The sequence below is a fragment of the Kogia breviceps genome, chromosome 10 (genome assembly GCF_026419965.1).
Source record: "Kogia breviceps isolate mKogBre1 chromosome 10, mKogBre1 haplotype 1, whole genome shotgun sequence".
NCBI classification, from domain to species: Eukaryota; Metazoa; Chordata; class Mammalia; order Artiodactyla; family Physeteridae; genus Kogia; species Kogia breviceps.
The window spans coordinates 83,233,882-83,257,901 of record NC_081319.1 but is presented as its reverse complement, the minus strand read 5'-3'; the positions used below and the strand labels follow the sequence as shown (position 1 = coordinate 83,257,901).

General features: G+C 40.7%; 1 protein-coding gene across 7 annotated transcripts in view; it reads right to left on the bottom strand.

Moving 5' to 3' along the window:
- The window catches only part of EFHC1 (EF-hand domain containing 1), a 73,620-nt gene extending 49,918 nt beyond the window's left edge, over positions 1-23,702 (bottom strand). The window contains exons 1-3 of one of the 7 annotated variants that reach the window (XM_067006381.1): positions 23,443-23,688; positions 8,401-8,506; positions 5,394-5,615 (exon numbers count right to left, since the gene is read on the bottom strand). In XM_067006381.1, coding sequence (XP_066862482.1) covers positions 5,394-5,462 — 69 coding nt within the window. In that variant the 5' untranslated portion in view covers positions 5,463-5,615; positions 8,401-8,506; positions 23,443-23,688. Of the gene's footprint in view, positions 1-5,393; positions 5,616-8,400; positions 8,507-23,442 lie in introns of all 7 variants that reach the window. The other 6 variants (XM_067006378.1, XM_059075327.2, XM_067006377.1 and 3 more) reach the window with 6 other exon arrangements.
- Between the last annotated feature and the right edge of the window lie 318 nt (positions 23,703-24,020).

The following is a 24,020-nucleotide window of genomic DNA, read 5'->3' as shown; positions in this document are numbered from 1 at the left end:
ACGTTTTCACCACATAAGTCATATTACAGAGAGCCAGACCAACATGAGAAGACTCGGGAAAAAATACTCTAACCATGCATGTACTTATTTATTTGACTGTTAATCAAAAAGGCACTTACCTACTTATTAAGAATTAAGAGTTCTGGGCTCCACCCAGAAAGAAATGACTGGAAAAGAGTTAATCTAGGAAAACTGTTTAGCAAGTAGTTAAGATAACATTAGCTTTCCCAGGTAGAGTAAGAAGGAAATATATTATGTAAAAAGGAAGGAAAAAGTAATATTTAGATACTAAATTTATTTAAAAATAAATTTTAAAATTTATTTTTCATGGAATCTTACAGCTGGATAGATTCCTACATGTATTCTAACTAATTATATAGATGAGGACATTAAATATTGAGACTCTTCAAGGTGCCAACACAACACCCAGAATTAGAACCCAAGTCTCCTAACTCCCAGGCAGTGCTGAGAATGCCCCAAAAAACTTGGAACTATTCGCAATGATGTCAAATTGATGGGGAAGATGCTGAATATTTTCATATCACATACAATTATAAAAAGCCTAGCTACACTTTTTTATTATTTTTTATTTTACTCTATTACATCTGTGTGTTGCATGCTCAGCTTGCCAATTTTCAGCAGTGACAAATATGTTAATTTTATTTGTTAAATAATGATTCATTTTTTTCAACTAATATTTATTGAGTACCAATCACAGAACAGACCAGATGAGTCCTTGCGCTAATGAAGTCTACACTCAAGTAGGACAGATAAACACTAAACAAATCAGCAATACAAACTGTAATACACTACTGTGAAGGAAACAAGGAAAAAAATGATAGAGAAAAATACGGAGGGACCACCTTAGCACAGTGGCCAGAAAAAGCTTCATAGTAGGTCACACTGAGGGATGAGATGGAGTCAGCTGCTTAAGAGCAGAGGGAAAGCTATTCCAGGTAGGGGGAACAGCACATGCAAAAGTCCTGGGGTGGTGTATTACAATCTCAAGAAAGTAAGGAAAATAAATCTAGTGTGACTGAAACACAGTGGGTGAGGAAAAGAGAGGCCCAGGAAAAGGCTGCAGAAACAGCAGGGAGGGCCAGGTCTCGTGGTGACTGCAAGGAATCTGTACAGTTGTATATATGATGAGAAAGCCATGGAGAAGTATTTTGGTCAGTACATGACATGTTCTGATGTTTTTAAAAGACAGGCCTGGCTGTTCTGTGGAAAATAAATTAATGGTAATAGTGGAGTTGGAAATATGTAAATGGATTAGTTATATATTTTAGAGACAGAAATGACAGAGCTTGATGATAAGACTGGATGTGGGTTTTGAGGGAAAAGAAGAGTCAAGGATGACTTTCAGGAGGGGGTAGATAAATTAGGAGTTTGGGATTAACAGATACACACTGCTATATATGAAATAAATAACCAGCAAGGACCCACTGTGTAACTCAGGGACCTATACTCAATATTTTGTATAATCACCTTATAATAATAAGGGAAAAGAATCTGAAAAAGAATATATATATGTATAACTGAACCACTTTGCTGTACACCTGAAACACAACATTGTAAATCAACTATACTTCAATTAAAAAAATAAAATTAAAAAATTTTTAAAACAGGATGACTTTCAGGGCTTCCCTGGTGGCGCAGTGGTTGACAACCTGCCTGCTAATGCAAGGGACACGGGTTGGAGCCCTGGTCTGGGAGGATCCCACATGCCGCAGAGCAACTAGGCCCGTGAGCCACAACTACTGAGCCTGCGCGTCTGGAGCCTGTGCTCCCCAACAAGAGAGGCCGTGATAGTGAGAGGCCCGTGCACCGCGATGAAGAGTGGCCCCCGCTTGTCACAATTAGAGAAAGCCCTCGCACAGAAACAAAGACCCAACACAGCAAAAAAAAAAAAAAAAAAAAGGATGACTTTCTACTGGGGGATAGAGCAGCTGGGTAGTGGTAACGTTCTCCCTGAGAAGTGATATCATCAGAGCTGTGCTTTGGGGAATAAACCAAGCAGTAGACCTGTAATGAGCATAAAAAACAAGAATGAGACTAATACAACAGTTAACGACATGTTAGCTGTTAACACGCTGCTTGTCTGAACTAAGACAGCGGAAGAGGAAAGGGAAGTGAGAGATACTCGATTCGGCAAATCACTGAATGTGGGGAGTGAAGCAAGAAAGAGCCAAACGCGGCTCAGGTTTCAAGCTCTTCAAGCTTGGATTGCCTAGGGGAACACAGAAAGGGCACATCTGCGGGAAAAGGTGATGAGCTGAGCTACAGACACACGGACACTGAGGTGCCAACAGCTCATCAGGTGAAGAGATCCCGCGGCAGGTCTGGAGTTTCAATAAGGTCAGAATTGGAAATAAACATTGATAGTTGTCTACCTTGAGATGACAGCTGAAAACACAAAAGTGGGTGAAATCTCTCAACAATATAGAATAAGGAATGAGAACAGAACCTTGAAAACACTTACCGTTAATAAGTGAGAGGAGGAAGGCAGGCCAGAGCAGGAGCATTGAGAGAGAGAGACAGAGAGACAGAGACAGAGAGACACAGAGAGAGAGACAGAGAGAGAGAGAGCGAAGAAAAACAGGAGAGTAAAGAGTCCTGGTAGTAAAAGAAAAGCAGTTTCAAAGAGGAAGGGGGGTCAGCAATGGCAGATGTTGTAAACAGGTAAAAGAGAATGCTGGCAAAGAAAACCTCTCCAGATCTGAGAAGAAAAACAACACTGGCTAATAAGAAAAAGTCGTTTTGGGCTTGAGGGTGAAGAAGTCAGCTTCTAAGTGAAGAAAAAAGTTGCTTAAAGGGTTACAAGTAGAAAGAAGGTTTCTTTTTTTTATTTGGCGGTACGCGGGCCTCTCACTGCTATGGCCTCTCCCGTTGCGGAGCCTGTGCTCCGGACGCGCAGGCTCAGCGGCCATGGCTCACGGGCCCAGCCGCTCTGCAGCATGCAGGATCTTCCCAGACCGGGGCACGAACCCGCGTTCCCTAATCGGCAGGAGGACTCTCAACCACTGCGCCACCAGGGAAGCCCCTGAAAGAAGGTTTCTTAAGACAGGATGGTATGACCCTAGGTAGAGAAACAGTCACCTGAGTGTTTGAAATGGCAGTAGGATGGAAGTTAAAGATGAAGAAGATGAAAGAAGAACACCAGGAACACAGAGTGGGAAGTTAGCCTGGAAATGGATACAGTGGGTGATGATGACAAGAACAGTACGGGAGCAAAGAGAAAAGATGCCGGCACTCCTTGGAGATATCCTGGTCTTTATAGTCTACGTAAGAAATAGTTATATTCTGGGCTTCCCTGGTGGCTCAGTGGTTGAGAATCCGCCTGCCGATGCAGGAGACACGGGTTCGTGCCCTGGTCCGGGAAGATCCCACATGCCGCGGAGCAACTAAGCCCGTGAGCCATGGCCGCTAGGCCTGCGCGTCCGGAGCCTGTGCTCCGCAACGGGAGAGGCCACAACAGTGAGAGGCCCGCATACTGAAAAAAAAAAAAAAAAAAAAGAAATAGTTATATTCTAAGGATGAGGAACAGTACAAAGAATGTCCAAAACATGGACAAATATGTTGGCTATTAAGTGGACTTCTGGGTATTACCAAAAAATTTAATTCAGAAAACCCATAGTTTTCTTATCACAAAAAAATCTTAGTTTCAAAACCATGCATTTAACTACTCTACCTCATTATCTATGGTAAGAATCATTTATAGAGAAATGGTGATGATCCAAGTAAAACGAATAGGAAAACAAAAATGTAAATATTCTTTTCATGAGCACTATCTTTAAAGAAATGAATTACAAATAATATTTTAAAAGTATAAATTAAGTAATGACAATTAGCATAAAATTACATAGAAAAACAAAAAAATAAGAAGCTTATTTCCTATTCTGGCACAATTCTCCCTCTTTGAATTTCATTAATACTTTTTTTCTTAAGTCTTTACTGAATTCGTCACAATAGTGCTTCTGTTTTATGTTTTGGTTTTTTGGTCATGAGGCATGTGGGATCTTTGCTCCCCGAGCAGGGGGTCGAAACTGCACCCTGTGCATTGGAAGGCGAAGTCTTAACCACTGGACCATCAGGGAAGTCCCTCATTAATACTTTATCACTTTCTAGTTTATGATAGTTATTTGCGATTGTTTTCAGTAAAAATTGAACCTAACCATTTGAATCTTGATAAACTGTTAAATGCCTATCCCACTCATCTCTTGTATTCTCACCCCCTTCCCTTTTCTACTGGTTTTGCAGTGCCTATCACAGCTGTAAATAAACAAGAGAAACAAGAAAAAGGTAAAGAAATACCCAATCATATCATTGATATGGATGTTTAGGTTAGCCTATAAGTGGACATGTCAACGTGTTTGTATCAAATGAGTTAGTTGAGATGGGGAAAGGGAGATGATATAGATTACGGCTGATACATTTAAAAAATTTTAAATTGTGATTATTAATGTAAATGGCATATTTTCACCACTAGATTATTTTGTACCTTCCAGCCTCTAGCTTCAACAGGTACTATTAATAAAGATTGGCCAGCTGGATGAAAATGGTATAGACATTTAACAAAAATAATAAAATGAAAAGTAAGAGAGAAATAAGATAGGCTAGGAGTAAATGAAGAAAGCTAACTTATAAAAACTAGTCAGTAGTTCTCATAGCCAGTTATACATAAAAATCATCTAGAAATTAGAATCAGTGAGGGTTGGAGCAACATCTAAGTTTCTTAAAAGTCCCATCAGTAAGTCTGCTGCATGGCTAGGGTTAGGACAAGCTCACCTTAGTGAAAAGAGGAAGCTCAGTGACAAGGAAAATCAAGGATGATGTGGAAATGTTAACAGACAGAAATAAAGCAACTCACATTACAAAAGCATAAGGGTAAATAAGATACAAACAAAAAAATTATACTACCCTTTGGTTATATTATGCCAAATCTGAAATTTTCCCTGAAAAACAAAACTTATGGAGACAGCCTGGAGAAAACTGACAACAGACGAAGTCATTGTCACGATGACACTCTGCATTACACAGATTAAGGATTTGTCATTACTACAGAATACAGGACTTTTTAAAAGCAGAAAATACAGAACAGGTAAACATAGCAATATGAACTCGAGAATTCAGAACTCATCCAACTTTTTAAAACTGTATTTAGAAAATATTTCAGTGACGTCTACAGGGAATTATTTTCTGTAATCAGCTTCCTGAGTAAACAAAGGGTCTTTCAATCCTGAGTTCAGCTGTCTGTGACTAAGGGTTGAGGCATTTGAACAATTTTCTCCTCAGAGTACCTGGAAAGGCTGTGGTTTACTGTTGACTTTTCTGCAAACAGTTGGCTCTCAGAGATGTGAATTCAAGGGGTACCCTTCCATCCCAGATGATACCTTTTTGTCGAAAGCCACATAGGCAGGAATGAATTCTGCGCGCGGGGCCTTCTTGGGCTGGCTGTACATGAGGACTGGTGCCTTGCTGGCCAGCTTGTCCAGCTCAGCCTGAGACAGCTGGCTGACCTGGAGCCGGTGCCCGCCGATCCCAACTGTTGGACGTCGAACAACTGCATAGCCATTCCTATAGCCAAGCGTCTGGCTTCTATGAAATGCTGTTTTCTGAAGAAAAAACATAAGTGTGTCTTTATAATATATTATAAATATTTGTTAGGTAAAAAAGCTAACTTTCAAAAATATCAAAACATCAACCTTTGTTTATAAACATCCACAAACCTTACATCAAAAAGTTTACCTACTTTAGAAGGTTCTTGTATTTTAAGCTAAAACGCTCAGCCAGAAAGGAGGAGGGATGCAGCAGCCTAAGCTCAAAATAAAACTTAAAGCCCTGCTGCTGAACATCCAATTTAATTACCAGCTCACTTTCCACAAAAAACTAAAATATTATCTCATGTATACTCCTTATTTTGTACTAGTCTTCCCATGTTTTTCATTTTATCTGGTGGTCATAAACCATGGAACTGAGAAGATCTAGTTCTGTGAAATGAATTTTTACCTGAAATGAAACAAAGGCCTTCTCGCTACAGGGATGCTAATATATTCATATGCCGCCAGCCGCGGTGGGTCCTCAAAGTGCAGCAACAATCGACGAGAGGGGGTAGGGAACTGAACGCACCAAGGTATGGGATCAGAAGGGAACAAGCAACTGATGGTTGCAAGGCAAGTTTAATAACAAAGCATAGCCGTATATATACCCCTAAAGCAGGGAATTTGCTTAGTCACCATCTTATCGGCATCAGCTGGTAGATCGGCTTCTCGGCTTAGTCACGCCTTATCGGCATCAGCTGGTTGATTGGCTTCTCGGCTTCTCCCTCAAAGGCACCAATTTCCCCTCCAGGGTTGCTTTTCCTAGCTTTAGGGAACAACCAGGGACTCCCAGTAACTGAGCAGGTCCCTGGAGCGATTTGGCCAAAGGCCATCTCCTTTTTTACGTTCATACCATAAAGTCCAGGATGCATACCAAGGAGAGAGTACAATCGGGCCCTGAGGCTTATGAGGGTCTTAATGGCGCCTTCCTCAGAGGGCAATGCTCGCCACATTTCCCCCTCTTTTATTTTTTAAAGCTTGATAATGCAATCTCAACCCATACACCTCCTGACAAAGAGCAGCGAGACGGCCAACAATAAAGCGTAATAAACAAGGTAATGCAATTAACATCAACAATTCACATGACCCCACGGTAATCAATCCTGTGAGTCCATTTTGAAACCAATGCATTGGGTTTAACCATTGAAGCTGATCCAAGAGTCCTTGAATTAATTGTTGGGGCCTGTCTTCTTGTATATGAGCTCCTTGAATTGCTTGTATTTCCGCATTAAGTTTTTGTATGTCCAAACTAATGTGTCCATCAGTCCATACACTTAAAAAGTGCATTTTTACTTTGTTCCAATCCCAGTCAGTTTCATTATAAGCGTGTTGAGTCACACAAATCCAAGTATATTTAGCATGGCAAATCAAACCCATTTTCAATTTTAAAGCCATAATTTGGTCTCCTAAACCTATGAGAGCATTTTTTAACTCATCAACCTCAGTTTTTAGTTGAGTATCAATATGACTTTGTCATGCTAATGCAATACTAGTATTTTTAGACAATTGATTAACATAATGTGCTTGTTGTACAGTTTTACTTAATGCTAAACCGGCGGTAGCGGCTGTGGCTGTTAAAGCGGCTAAGGCTAATATGCTACATATTAATATTCCAATGAATCGTTTAAGTCTTTTTAAAGCTTCAGATAATTCTAACCTAGCTTGCATGCTAGTACTATGATACCATGGTTCAGAAATATTTACAGGCAGTATTACATAGGAAGGTTGTTTTAACATCATAACAGAAAAAATTCCTTTCATAGGCAGAATGCAAGTACTAAAAATACAATTCTGACAAGTTATATTATACCCTAAGGAACCAGAAGTAAACTCAATCTGTAAATCTCCTATTAGCAAGGCATATGAGGGTGTAACACAAGTAATAACCGGTTGATAAGAATAAGACAATGCAAACTTCCCCAAATCCCAATGCTTATAAAAAACCAAACTATTATCAGTAACAGAAACTGAAGAAATTAAAATGGTACCATTATTATAATTTAAGGTGCACCAGATTTGAGAATTCAAAATCAGATTGGGGAAAATCAGAAGGAAAAAAAGAGGGAAACTTCAAACTTGTAACAGCTTTAACTACCTTTAAACTATGGCCGGCCAGTAAAGTCCCTTGTCCTCCTACATATATTTCAACACAAAAATAGTATCTTTACCAGTCTCATTCTTTCCATTTTTGTTATTGTTGCCCTGTGAAATCATTTTTTCTAGAACAGCAAGAAGATGTAAAGCTTTCTCATCTTGGTAGGTTAATATATACAGGTCTACGAACAAAAAACACACTGCTTGGGCAAATTTTTCTTCAAAAGGTTCTATGAACTGATAAAGTTTTTCACCAACGGATATGGCTTCTGTATACTGTCGGACATGATACAGGATGACTGCTTGATTGTAATACAACATACTGTTTTCAACATCATCTAGTCCATCCATTTCTTCAACAGTTGAGTGCACCTGATTCTTCAATTGGTTAAGTGTCTGTCTTAAACTATCTGTTGTTGTCTGGCTACTTTTGAAAAACTCAGCTACTGCCGTATTCAAAATTATTTTATAATCGTCTTTGTTTATATCTTGTAGGCAGGCAAGATGTTGCAGACAGACATCATAATTTCCAGCTATGAAAGACTGGAAAGCACTGGTGGACAACTCCTTCTCTTGATCAGTGATCTCAGGTCGCTTCTTGGATACTTTTTGTCCCATATTTTTTTACTTCTGACTATTGCCCCGAGTTACTATCAACTTTACTATGTGGCCACACTTTCACTCGTAACTCCAGGGATTCACCTACCGAGATTCAGATGTCCCTCTTGTCAGGCCCCACGTTGGGCGTCACTTGCTGCCAGCCGCGGTGGGTCCTCAAAGTGCAGCAACAATGGACGAGAGGAGGAAGGGAACTGAACGCACCAAGGTATGGGATCAGAAGGGAACAAGCAACTGATGGTTGCAAGGCAAGTTTAACAACAAAGCATAGCCGTATATATACCCCTAAAGCAGGGAATTTGCTTAGTCACGCCTTATCGGCATCAGCTGGTTGATTGGCTTCTCGGCTTAGTCACGCCTTATCGGCATCAGCTGGTTGATTGGCTTCTCGGCTTCTCCCTCAAAGGCACCAATTTCCCCTCCAGGGTTGCTTTTCCTAGCTTTAGGGAACAACCAGGGACTCCCAGTAACTGAGCAGGTCCCTGGAGCGATTTGGCCAAAGGCCATCTCCTTTTTTACGTTCATACCATAAAGTCCAGGATGAGTACCAAGGAGAGTACAATCGGGCCCTGAGGCTTATGAGGGTCTTAATGGCGCCTTCCTCAGAGGGCAATGCTTGCCACATTCATATAACTTTTTTTTTTTTTTTTTTGCGGTACGTGGGCCTCTCACTGCTGTAGCCTCTCCTGTTGCAGAGCAGAGGCTCCGGACGCACAGGCTCAGCAGCCATGGCTCACAGGCCCAGCCGCTCCGTGGCATGTGGGATCCTCCCAGACCGGGGCACGAACCCACGTCCCCTGCATCGGCAGGTGGACTCTCAACCACTGCGCCACCAGGGAAGCCCTCATATAACTTTTTGGAAAGCAAATGGATATTACAGACTTAAATTGAACAGACTTGAACTCAATAATTCCACCCCAATCCTTTAAGGATATAATCCAAAATTACAGGAAAGAACAATATGCCTAAGGTTGACCATTATAACGTTCAATAGTTATAATTACAATAGTAAATTATAATAGTTATAATTACAATAGTAAAACATGGCATGGGAAACAATCTAAACGACAAGCATGAGTAACTGATGGAAGGGTCACCTAATGGGCTATTATGCAGCCATTAAAATATTGGTTTTAAAGACCATGTGGTAATCTGGGAAAAATATTTATGATTTAATAAGTCCAAAAAAGCTTACAAAATTATATGCATATTAATTACAAGCATGCAAACACGTGCACAAAAAAGACTGGACTTGGAGAATGTTCTCTGTCTGTACTATACATTTCTGAATGATGTTGCCTTTTTTTTTTTTTTTTTTTACAATCAAAACATTTTCATTGGTAAATGGAAAAAACAAAAGATTACAGAAAAAAGTAGAAAGGAAATATTTTTGAAGGCAGAGGAGACCAAAACAGTGGCATTGGATACCCAGCCTCCCCATCCCTCCACAAAGATCAACGGTTGGACAGCTGTCCATGAACAACACCTCTGGAAGAGGTCCAGAGTCCATTTAGGAGGTTTCAGCAACACAGTAAAACAAAAAACTGAGGATATTCACACAGGAAGAGAAGGAAGACAACCCATTTGGTCTGCATCATCCCATCCCCCAAGCCAGCACTGTTCAGCCCCAGGAGGCAACTTCCCCTCAACCAGGAAAGGAAAAGCAGGGTGGGCAGTCAGCTCTCCAGTCGTTTGGAGACACTGCACGAAGGTCCCACCTCAGTTTCACCCCAGACTAGTGAAGCAGAAGTGTACAGAGCCAGTTAGGAACAAGGAAGAAAAGTAGGGGCTACTGGCAGCACCCACTCAGTGGGAGCCACTGTGGTTCACAGAGACCTGCTTGGCAGACAAACAGCAGATTTTGACCCACAGCCAACAGCCAGCATAGCTGCAGCTGACAAGTAGCCCCTGCAGACTTCACCAGCTTTTGTCCCACAGGCATTCAGGGTTGCCCAGGCCACCACCTGAGTCCCTCCTGGCTCCCTCCTCTCCCCTGTCCCCAGCAGAGCCCAGGAACCATACAGGCAGCCAGCTTAGGCCTCTAGAAAGTGATGAAGAAAAAAACTGCCAACCAAGAGTACTTTACCCAGAAAAGTTGTCCTTCAGAAATGAAGCCAAGATAAAGACTTTTCCTAATAAGTATAAGCTAAAGGACTTCGTCATCACTAAGTTTGCCTTACATGAAATGCTGAAAAGAGTTCTTTGAGCTGAAACAAAAAGGTGTTTATTAGTAACATGAAACTATACAACACACTGGTAAAGGGAAATGGAGACACCCTAATACTGTAACCTGGTGATGTGTTATCTACTTAACTCTAGTACAAAGATTACTTAATCCTAGCTTCAACAATTTGTTAATGGATACACAATACAAAAAGATGTAAATGGTGACATCAAAAAAATAAGGGGTGGGGAGTAAAAGGGTAGATTTTTATGTGAACAAATACTGTTGATCTGAAGAGCGAAACAGACAACAAAACAATTATAGCAAGGGACTTCAATACCCCACTCTCAACAATGGACAGATCAGCCAGATAAAAAAAAAATCAACAAGGAAAACACTGCACTTGAACCATACTTTAGATCAAATAAACCTAACAGACACATACAGAACAATCCATTCAACAGCAGCACTCTTTATTCAGATCAAATAGACCTAAGAGACACATACAGAACAATCCATTCAACAGCAGCACTCTTTATTCTCAAAATAAGTCTCAGCAATTTAAGAAGATTGAAATCATACCAAGTGTCTTTTCCAATCACAGTGGCATGAAACTAGAAATCAATAAGTGGAGGAAAGCTGGAAAATTCACAAGTATGTGAAAATTGAAAAAAACACTACTGAACAACCAATGAGTCAAAGAAACCAAAGGGAAATTTTAAAAATCTTGAACAGATGAAAATGGCAGCACAAAAATGAAAATCTACAGGATGCTGCAAAAGCAGGTTTAAGTTTATAATGATACATGCCTGCATTGAGAAATAAGATCTCAAATGAACCACCTCACTTTATACCTCAAGAAACTAGAAAAAGAAGAACTAAGCCCAAAGTCAGCAGAAGAAAGGAAATAATAAAGATCAGAGGAGAAATAAATGAAATAGACACTAGAAAAATAGAAATGATCAAAGAAACTAAGAGCTGTTTGTTTGAAAAGACAAACAAAATTGACAAACCTTTAGTTAACGGATTAAGAAAAAAGAGAGAGGACTCAAATAAAATCAGAAATGAAAAGGGAGACATTATAACTGATAGTATAGAAATACAAAGAAGCATGAGAGTCTACTATAAATAATTACATGCCAACAAACTGGATAACCTAGAAGAAATCAATAAATTCCTAGAAATGTACAACCTACCAAGATTGAATCATGAAGAAATAGAAAATCTGAACAGACCAATAACAAGTAAGGAAATTGAATCAGCAATCAAAAACCTCCTAACAGGGCTTCCCTGGTGGCACAGTGGTTGAGAGTCCGCCTGCCGATGCAGGGGACACAGGTTCGTGCCCTGGTCTGGGAAGATCCCACATGCCGTGGAGTGGCTGGGCCTGTGAGCCATGGCCGCTGAGCCTGCGCGTCCGGAGCCTGTGCTCTGCAACGGGAGAGGCCACAACAGTGAGAGGCCCACGTACCGCAAAAAAAAAAAAAAAAAAAAAAAACCTTCTGGCAGCTGGACGGGGCTCTTTGCCAACCCCGCGGCGGTGCGGCTCAAGTACATCGACCCCCGGCCTGGGAAGCGGGCGTCACTTCATGCTGCAGGCACACTGAGAGGGGTCCCGACAGCTCGCACCCACAAGCGTCAGCTCACCCAGAAGGAAGGCCCGGGCCCTCCCTGCCCGAGGCCTCCATTCTTCACTGGCCATTGGTCAGAGACCTGCATTCCTTGACACACAAGACTCCTCCATAGCCTGCTTGAACAGCCTTGTTTCATGGCATCTGGCTTCCCACAGAAGAAGTGATTCAAGGGAGAGAAACGTGAGCAGATACATCAGAAATACATCTACATGTGGAACTTCTCCTATAGAACACCCACCGAACGCTGGCAGAAGACCTCAGACCTCCCCAAAGGCAAGAAACTCCCCACGTACCTGGCCGTGTGGATTAAAGGCTCTTGGCACTCCAGCCAGGTGTCAAGGCTCTGTCTCTGAGGTGGGAGAACCAACCTCAGGACACTGGTCCACAAGAGACCTCCCAGCTCCACGTAATATCAAACGGCGAAAATCTCCCAGAGACCTCCATCTCAACACCAAGACCCAGCTTCACTCAAGGACCAGCAACGAACAGTGCTGGACACCCTATGCCCAACAAAGAGCAAGACAGGTCTACAGCCCCATCCATTAGCAGAGAGGCTGCCTAAAATCATAATAAGGCTACCAACATCCCGATACACACCATCAGACGTGGACCTGCCCACCAGAAAGACAAGATCCAGCCTCATCCACCAGAACAGAGGCACTAGTCCCTCCAACCAGGAAACCTGCTCAACCCACTGAACCAACCTCAGCCACTGGGGACAGCCACCAAAAATAGATAGAAATACGAACCTGCAGCCTGCAAAAAGGAGACCCCAAACACAGTAAGATAAGCAAAATGAGAAGACAGAAAAACACACAGCAGATGAAGGAGCAAGATAAAAACACACCAGACCTAACAAATGAAGAGGTAATAGCCAGTCTACCTGAAAAAGAATTCAGAGTAATGATAGTAAAGATGATTCAAAATCTTGGAAATAGAATAGACAAATTGCAAGAAACAGTTAACAAGGACCTAGAAGAAATAAAGAGGAAGCAAGTAATGATGAGCAACACAATAAATGAAATGAAAAATACTCTAGATGGGATCAATAGCAGAATAACTGAGGCAGAAGGACGGATAAGTGACATGGAAGATAAAATAGTGGAAATAACTACTGCAGAGCAGAAGAAAGAAAAAAGAATGAAAAGAACTGAGCACAGTCTCAGAGACCTCTGGGACAACATTAAACGCACCAACATTCGAATTATAGGGGTCCCAGAAGAGGCAGAGAAAAAGAAAGGGACTGAGAAAATATTTGAAGAGATTATAGTTGAAAACTTCCCTAATATAGGAAAGGAAATAGTCAATCAAGTCCAGGAAGCACAGAGAGTCCCATACAGGATAAACCCAAGGATAAACACGCCAAGACACATAATAATCAAACTGTCAAAAATTAAATACAAAGAAAACATATTAAAAGCAGCAAGGGAAAAACAACAAATAACACACAAGGGAATCCCCATAAGGTTAACATCTGATCTTTCAGCAGAAACTCTACAAGCCAGAAGGGAGTGGCAGGACATATTTAAAGTGATGAAAGAAAAAAACCTACAACCAAGATTACTCTACCCAGCAAGGATCTCATTCAGATTTGATGGAGAAATTAAAACCTTTACAGACAAGCAAAAGCTGAGAGAGTTCAGCACCACCAAACCAGCTTTACAACAAATGCTAAAGGAACTTCTCTAAGCAAGAAACACAAGAGAAGGAAAAGATCTACAAGAACAACCCGAAACAATTAAGTAAATGGTAATAGGAACATACATATCAATAATTTCCTTAAATGTAAATGGATTAAATGCTCCCACCAAAAGACACAGACTGGCTGAATGAATACAAAAACAGGACCCATATATATGCTGTCTACAAGAGACCCATTTCAGACCTAGGGACACTTACAGACTGAATGTGAGGGGATGGAAAAAGATATTCCATGCAAATGGAAATCAGAAGAAAGCTGGAGTAGCAATTCTCATATCAGACAAAATAGACTTTAAAATAAAAACTATTACAAGAGACAAAGAAGGACACTACATAATGATCAAGGGATCGATCCATGAAGAAGATATAACAATTGTAAATATTTATGCACCCAACATAGGAGCACCTCAATACATAAGGCAAATACTAACAGCCATAAAAGGGGAAATCGACAGTAACACAATCATAGTAGGGGACTTTAACACCCCACTGTCACCAATGGACAGATCATCCAAAATGAAAATAAATAAAGAAACGCAAGCTTTAAATGATACATTGCAAAAGATGGATTTACTTGATATTTATAGGACATTCCACCCAAAAACAACAGAATACACATTTTTCTCAAGTGCTCATGGAACATTCTCCAGGATCGATCATATATTGGGTCACATATCTAGCTTTGGCAGATTTAAGAAAATTGAAATCGTATCAAGTATCTTTTCTGAGCACAACGCTATGAGACTAGATATCAATTACAGGAAAAGATCTGTAAAAAATACAAACACATGGAGGCTAAACAATACACTACTTAATAATGAAGTGATCAAAGAGGAAATCAAAAAGTACTTAGAAACAAATGACAATGGAGACACGACGACCCAAAACCTATGGGATACAGCAAAAGCAGTTCTAAGAGGGAAGTTTATAGCAATACAATCATACCTTAAGAAACAGGAAACATCTCGAATAAACAACCTAACTTTGCACCTAAAGCAATTAGAGAAGGAAGAACAAAAAAACCCCAAATTTAGCAGAAGGAAAGAAATCATAAAGATCAGATCAGAAATAAATGAAAAAGACATGAAGGAAACAACAGCAAAGATCAATAAAAGTAAAAGCTGGTTCTTTGAGAAGATAAATAAAATTGATAAACCATTAGCCAGACTCATCAAGAAAAAAAGGGAGAAGACTCAAATCAATAGAATTAGAAATGAAAAAGGAGATGTAACAACTGACACTGCAGAAATACAAAAGATTATTAGAGATTACTACAAGCAACTCTATGCCAATAAAATGGACAACCTGGAAGAAATGGACAAATTCTTAGAAAAGCACAACCTGCCGAGACTGAACCAGGAAGAAATAGAAAATATGAACAGACCAATCACAAGCACTGAAATTGAAACTGTGATTAAAAATCTTCCAACAAGGGCTTCCCTGGTGGCGCAGTGGTTGAGAATCCGCCTGCCGATGCAGGGGATACGGGTTCGTGCCCCGGTCCGGGAAGATCCCACATGCCGCGGAGCGGCTGGGCCCGTGAGCCATGGCCGCTGAGCCTGCGCGTCCGGAGCCTGTGCTCCGCAACGGGAGAGGCCACAACAGTGAGAGGCCCGCATACCACAAAAAAAAAAAAAATCTTCCAACAAACAAAAGCCCAGGACCAGATGGCTTCACAGGTGAATTCTATCAAACATTTAGAGAAGAGCTAACACCTATCCTTCTCAAACTCTTCCAAAAGATAGCAGAGGGAGGAACACTCCCAAACTCATTCTATGAGGCCACCATCACCCTGATACCAAAACCAGACAAAGACGTCACAAAGAAAGAAAACTACAGGCCAATATCACTGATGAACATAGATGCAAAAATCCTCAACAAAATACTAGCAAACAGAATCCAACAGCACATTAAAAGGATCATACACCATGATCAAGTGGGGTTTATTCCAGGAATGCAAGGATTCTTCAATATACGCAAATCAATCAACGTGATACACCATACCAACAAACTGAAGGAGAAAAACCATATGATCATCTCAATAGATGCAGAGAAAGCTTTTGACAAAAGTCAACACCCATTTATGATAAAAACCCTGCAGAAAGTAGGCATAGAGGGAACTTTCCTCAACATAATAAAGGCCATATATGACAAACCCACAGCCAGCATTGTTCTCAATGGTTGAAAAACTGAAACCATTTCCACTAACATCAGGAACAAGACAAGGTTGCCCACTCTCACCACTCTTATTCAACCTAGTTTTGGAAGTTCTAGCCACAGCAATTAGAGAAAATAAAGAAATAAAAGGAATCCAAATAGGAAAAGAAGTAAAGCTGTCACTGTTTGCAGATGACATGATACTATACATAGAGAATACTAAGGATGCTACCAGAAAACTACTAGAATTAATCAATGAATTTGGTAAAGTAGCAGGATACAAAATTAATGCACAGAAATCTCTGGCATTCTTATACACTAATGATGAAAAATCTGAGAGTGAAATTAAGAAAACACTCCCATTTACCATTGCAACAAAAAGAATAAAATATCTAGGAATAAACCTACCTAAGGAGACAAAAGACTTGTATGCAGAAAACTATAAGACACTGACAAAAGAAATTAAAGATGATACAAATAGGTGGAGAGATATACCATGTTATTGGATTGGAAGAATCAACATTGTGAAAATGACTCTATTACCCAAAGCAATCTACAGATTCAATGCTATCCCTATCAAATTACCACTGGCATTTTTTACAGAACTAGAACAAAAAATATCACAATTTGTATGGAAACACAAAAGACCCCGAATAGCCAAAGCAATCTTGAGAACGAAAAATGGAGCTGGAGGAATCAGGCTCCCTGACTTCAGGCTATACTACAAGGCCACAGTAATCAAGACAGTATGGTGCTGGCACAAAAACAGAAATATAGATCAATGGAACAGGATAGAAAGCCCAGAGATAAACCCACACACATATGGTCACCTTATCTTTGATAAAGGAGGGAAGGAAACACAGTGGAGAAAAGACAGCCTCTTCAATAAGTGGTGTTGGGAAAACTGGACAGCTACCTGTAGAAGTATGACATTAGAACACTCCCTAACACCACACACAAAAATAAACTCAAAATGGGTTAAAGACCTAAATGTAAGGCCAGACACTATCAAACTCTTAGAGGAAAACATAGGCAGAACACTCTATGACATAAATCACAGCAAGATCCTTTTTGACCCATCTCCTAGAGAAATGGAAATAAAAACAAAAATAAACAAATGGGATCTAATGAAACTTAAAAGCTTTTGCACAGCAAAGGATACCATAAACAAGACCAAAAGACAACCCTCAGAATGGGAGAAAATATTTGCAAATGAAGCAACTGACAAAGGATTAATATCCAAAATTTATAAGCAACTCAGGCAGCTCAATAACAAAAAAACAAACAACCCAATCCAAAAATGGGCAAAAGAACTAAATAGACATTTCTCCAAAGAAGATACACAGATTGCCAACAAACACATGAAAGAATGCTCAACATCATTAATCATTAGAGAAATGCAAATCAAAACTACAATGAGATATCATCTCACACCGGTCAGATTGGCCATCATCAAAAACTCTAGAAACAATAAATGCTGGAGAGGGTGTGGAGAAAAGGGAACCCTCTTGCACTGCTGGTGGGAATATAAATTGATACAGCCACTATGGAGAACAGTATGGAGGTTCCTTAAAAAACTACAAGTTGAACTACCATATGACCCCACAATCCCACTACTAGGCATATACCCTGAGAAAACCATAATTCAAAAAGAGCCGGGCTTCCCTGGTGGCGCAGTGGTTGAGAATCCGCCTGCCGATGCAGGAGACACGGGTTCGTGCCCTGGTCCGGGAAGATCCCACATGCCGCGGAGCAACTAAGCCCGTGAGCCATGGCCGCTGAGCCTGTGCGTCCGGAGCCTGTGCTCCGCAACGGGAGAGGCCACAACAGTGAGAGGCCCGCATACCGAAAAAAAAAAAAAAAAAAAGAGTCATGTACCAAAATGTTTATTGCAGCTCTATTTACGACAGCCAGGACATGGAAGCAACCTAAATGTCGATCAACAGATGAATGGATAAAGAAGATGTGGCACATATATACAATGGAATATTACTCAGCCATAAAAAGAAATGAAACTGAGTTATTTGTAATGAGGTGGATAGACCTGGAGTCTGTCATACAGAGTGAAGTAAGTCAGAAGGAGAAAAACAAATACCGTACGCTAACACATATATATGGAATCTAAGAAAAAAAAATGTCATGAAGAGATTAGTGGTAGGACGGGAATAAAACACAGACCTACTAGAGCATGGACTTGAGGATATGGGGAGGGGGAAGGGCAAGCGGTGACGATGTGAGAGAGTGGCAGGGACATATACACACTACCAAATGTAAATTAGATAGGTAGTGGGAAGCTGCCGCATAGCACAGGGAGTTCACCTCTGTGCTTTGTGACCACGTAGAGGGGTGGGACAGGGAGGGTGGGAGGGAGGGTGATGCAAGAGGGAAGAGATATGAGAACATATGTATAACTGATTCACTTTGTTGTAAAGGAGAAACTAACACACTATTGTAAAACAGTTATACTCAAATAAAGATGTTAAAAAAAAAAACACCTCCTAATAGAGAAAAGCTTGGGACCAGATGGTTTCACTGGTGAATTCTACCAAACATTTAAAGCATAATTAATGCCAGTCGTTCTCAAATGCTTCCAAAAAACTGAAGAGAAGGGAACACTCCCAAACTCATTTTATAAAACTAGCATTACCCTGATACCAAAGCCAGATAAGGAAGCTACAAGAAAATTACAGACCAATATCTCTGATGAACACAGATGTAAAAATCCTCAACAAAATACCAGCAAACCAAATTCAACAGCACATTAAAAGAGTCATACACCATGGTCAAGTGGGACTGATTTCTGAGATGCAAGGATGGTTAAACATGTGCAAACAAATAAATGTGATACATCACATCAACAGAATGAAAGATAAAAATCACATGATCATCTCAACAAATGCAGAAAACGCATTTGGCAAAATACAATATCCTTTCATGATAAAAATGCTCAAAAAATTGGGTATAGAAGGAACATACCTCAACACAATAAGTCCATAGATGACAAACCTACAACTAACATCATACTCAAAGGTGAAAGGCTGAAAGCTTTTCCTCTAAGATCAGTAACAATACAAGAATGCCTACTCTCACCACTACTATTCAACATAGTACGAGAAGTCCTGGCCAGAGCAATCCGGCAAGAAAAAGAAATAAATGGCATCCAAATAGGAAAGGAAGAAGTAAAACTGTCTTTGTTTGCAGATGATTTGATCTTATACTTATAAACCCTAACGACTCCACCAAAAACTGTTAGAACGAGTCAACAAATTCAGTAAAATTCCAGGATACAGAAATCAACATACAAAAATCAGTTGTGTTTCTACACACCAACAGGGAACTACCTGAATGAGAAATTAAGAAAACAATCTCATTTATGATCGCATCAAAAATAATAAAATACTTAGGGATAAATTTAACCAAGGAGGTGAAAGGCCTGTACACTGAAAACTATAATCTTTTGATGAAAGAAACTGAAAAGAAACCCATATGTATGTTTTGGAAGAATTAATATTACTAAAATGTCCATACTACCCAAAGCCATCTAAGAGTCAATGCAATCAGTATCAAAATTCCAATGGCATTTTTCATAAAAATGGAAAAAAAATCCTAAAATTTTTATGGAGCCACAAAAGACTCTTAATAGCCAAGCAATACTGAGAAAGAACAACAAAGTTGGAGGCATCCTGATTTCAAACTACAATAATCAAAACAGTATGTATTGGCAGAAAAATAGACACATAGACCAATGGAACAGAATGGAGAGCCCAGAAATGAATCCTCACATATACAGTCAACTAATCTTTGGCAAGAAAGCCAAGAATACACAATGAAAAAAGGATAGTCTCTTCAATAAATGGTGTTGGGAAAACTGGATAACCACATGCGGAAGAATTAAATTGGATCCCTATCTTACACCACTCACAAAAATCAACTCAAATGGATTAGACTTAAACATAAGACCTGAAACTGTAAAACTCCTAGAAGAAAACATAGGAAAGCTCCTTGACATTGTTCTAGGCAATGATTTTTTGGATCTGACAACAAAAGCATAAGAAACAAAAGCAAAAATAAATAAATAAGTGGGACTACATTAAACTAAAAAGCTTCTGCACAGCAAAAGAAACCATCAACAAAATGAAAAGGCAACCTACAGAATGGGAGGAAAATGTGCAAATCATATATCTAATAAGGGGTTAATATCCAATATATAAAGAATACAACCCAACAGCAAAACAAAAACAATCCAAATAAACAAAGTCTGGTTAAAAAATGGGAAGAGGAAAAAAAATGGGTAGAGGAACTGAATAGCTATTTTTCCAAAAGAAGACATACAAATGGCCAAGAGGTATGTGAAAAGGTGCTTGACATCACTAATCATCAAGGAAATGCAAACTAAAACCACAATTAGATAACATCTCACACCTGCTAGGATGGCTATCATCAAAAAGACAAGAGCTAACAACTGTTGAAAAGGATGTGGAGAAAAAAACCCTTGTGGGAATGTAAATTGGTACAGCCATTATGGAAAACAGTGTGGAGGTTCCTCAAAAAATTAAAAACAGAACTACCATACAATCCAGCAATCTCATTTCTGGGTATATATCCGAAGGTAATGAAAATAGGATCTTGAAGAGATACCTGCACCCCCTTGTTCAATACAGCATTATTCATAATAGCCAAGATATGGAAACAATCTGTTTCAACCAATGGATAAAGACATGACATGTATGTGTGTATGAATGTGTATATACATATTTATACATGTATATACAGTGAAATAGTATGCAGCCATAAGAAGGAAATCCTACCATTTCTGACAACTTGGGTGAAACTTCAGGGCATTATGTCAAGTGAAAAACATCAGCAAGAGAAAGACAAATACTGTATGCATGAGATCATTTATATGTAGAATCTAAAAAGTCCAAACTCATAGAAACAGAGAGTAGAGTGGTGGTTATCAGGGAGTGGAGGTAGAAGAAATGGGGAGAGAGTGGTCAAAGGATACAAACTTCCAGTTTATTCAGTTATAAAATGAAATCATTCTGAGGATCTAATGTACAGCATGATGATTATAGATAACAATGGTGTATTCTATACTTGAAAGTTGTTAAGAGAGCAGATCTTAAATGTTCTCATCACAAAAAAGAAATGGTAATTATATGACTGGATGGAGGTGTTAGCTAATGGTATGGTGGTGATAATTTTGCAAAATACAAGCATATCAAATCAACAGGTTGTACACTTTAAATTTATACGTCAATCATATCTCAAAAAAGTGGAAGGGAAAATTAGAGATTATGTTAATTTGATGGAAATCTTTTTCCTTTTTCTGTTCTATGCAATGTTGCTTTCAAAATCATATTTATACACGTACATACATATACACACATAAATCATAAAATGTTTTTTATGAAGAAAATTACTGACTTACCTACCTAATTTCTTTGCAGCCCAACCTACCATCTCTCAGGATCTGTACTAACATAAAAGGTGCAATAGAGTAAACTTCTTTTGCTACGAGTTATGGACTGTGAACTTTATTTTACGGGTTGTACATTCAGGGTCACATATCAGTTGACAGGACATAACACAAATGACACAGAACAAAATAGGCTGAGTTGACTTCATCTCTGGGTAACCTGTGTAACTTCAAGCTCCTCTTCTCCCACCTCTAAAGACAGAAGCAACATCAGCTGCTTCATTTGCTTTTCCCGTTTGAGACAGACACCTCTACCATCACTCAGCTATACGACCTTTATCAGTGGACTTCAAAAGCACCCCAGGCAAGGCCACCTCAGGCTCCCCACCTTAGTCCCTGTGGTTCATCCTCTGAAGGTCTTGAGAGTTACACATACCTAGTCTTTCAGGGCTGAAGACAGTGATCATGTTTTCCACCTATCAAAATAAGGCAAACTGGCTGACACTTGGCCAGTGTATTTAAAATCTGAAATATGTCCAATGCACAGTTCATCTTACTTGTAGTACGGCAATATATGTTCTCAGAGCCTGGCACCTCCAACCCACACCTTTGTAATCCCAAATCAAATCAACCCTGACCCATGGGTAACCCACACTCACCAAGAGCAAATGGTAAGCTGTTCCTGCACAGAGCAAGAACATGCCTGCAACATTTTCAAGTTTCATAAAACTGAAAAGTCCACTGAAGCAAAAAATCTACAATGTTGTGTCTTAACGCAGGAATAACCATGAAGAAGAGATTCAGAATACAAATTCCCTCACCAAACATTCAATTTCAATTCATTCTCCTAAAGAAAATAAATTGACTATGTATTTTATTGGACCTTCATGATCAGGGAGAGGAACTTACAGTTTAAATTATTAAACTATAGAAATATAAATTATTATTGTTTCATCTCTGATAATCAGCCTATCAGCCTACTGAATCTTAATGTTGATATTCCAACATATATTTCAGTAACCCTGAAATTTCAGAATTAAATAATAATTTTGTCAAGGGCTAAACTATGTCAGAGAAAAAAAACACAAGCCTATTTTTTTTCTCTTCTATTTTGTCTAGAGGATGCAACTGAAAACACAAAGTACGGCAAGAGTGAAACAAAATCTAAACAGGGATCTTTTATAAAAATGTTAAAGCGAAAAGGGCTAGGAGAAGAAAAAACAGCAACGAATCAACTGTAGTGGAGGGAATTTATGTGGAATTTCTCCTACAAAGCACCTGAGGATGGTTTGGGAGGAAGACGGCCAAGTGTTGAAAGTCTAACTTTTGGAGAAAGAACAACTGGGAAAGAAGGTTAAACAAGAACAGGGTGAAGGTGGGACTAGAGTGTAGAAAAAGGATGAGGTGTTGTAGACGCATAAATGAGAAGGAAGGAGACTGCAATAAAGTACCTGGCAGAAAGAAGCCAATGGGTGGAAGTGGTAAATAAGACAGGAAATGGAGCTGGGAGTGGGAGCGATTACTGGGTCTAGGATTCAGAAGAGGAAAAATGCGGGCGGGAAAGATGGGCCTGGGGAGAGTGTGTGGGATGGGGCTGTGGAAATAAGGATGAAGGTGTAGAGACGCTGAGTCGGGGAAAGGGCCCAGACTAGGGGGGAGGGTTTAAGGATGGAGCCGATCAGAGAAGGGTATGGGGTGGGAGAATGAGCTAGGGAGAGGACCGAGGGAGAGCTCGGGAGCAAGGCGGGGAAATCAGTGATGTAGAGGAGGCAGAGGCTTGAGAAGGAGAGCAGCAAGTAAGAACGCTGGCAGGCGAACACACTGCCAGGGTGGAGTGGGAAAACTAGAGAGGAATGCGCGGAGGGCGAAATGGGACAGGGAGGGTGAGGTTGGGTGAGGGAGAAAAGAGAACAGGTTTGGAGCAGAGGGACGGGTTTGAAGGGAAAGAGGACAAATTCGAGTGGACGAGAAAGGAGACGCAATCTTTCGAGCAGCTGCGAGCCCTCCGACGCCGTCCGGGGGTGGGGACAGGGGGTTGGGCAGAGAAGTCCTCACCGTGGAGTCCTTAAAAGAAGTGCCCGGGAGAAAGGGCAGGCCATGCACTGGGTTGGACATCATCGCAGCCGCTCTCGCCGCTGCCACCTCGGTCGGGTTTGGTCCCCCCGCGTTGCCGGGGGGACCAGCGGCGTTCGCAAGGGCCCCAGTAGCTCCTTGGTAACGCCAAACATCCCAAGCGCTCGCGGAAGAGGGCCGGGCCTGAAGCACAGGCGTGCTGGCTCTGCGCGTGCGCCGCCCGCGGGACTGGGCGCTCTCGCGGGAGTGTGGCCTCGGCGAGAAGGCCCCGCCCCTCCCCTCTCGGGACGCGGCGACGTGAGAGCGGGTGGGAGGGGCGGGAGGAGGCAGTTGTGATGACGCGATGGTTCTCGCCGTGAGGTCCAGGGTCGGGGCGGGCCCTTAGATCCGTTAGAGGGGAAGGGGCGGTCCTTCCTTCGCTCCGCCGCAGTCCTCACCGCGCTCCGCCCGCTTTCTCTTCTCCCACCTGTGGGAAAAGGGCTCTTGTCCCAGTTCACACTGAAGTGTCAATGGTTGGTTCCGGTTGAAAGTGTTACCTCTCTCGGACCCGTGCTTCCTTG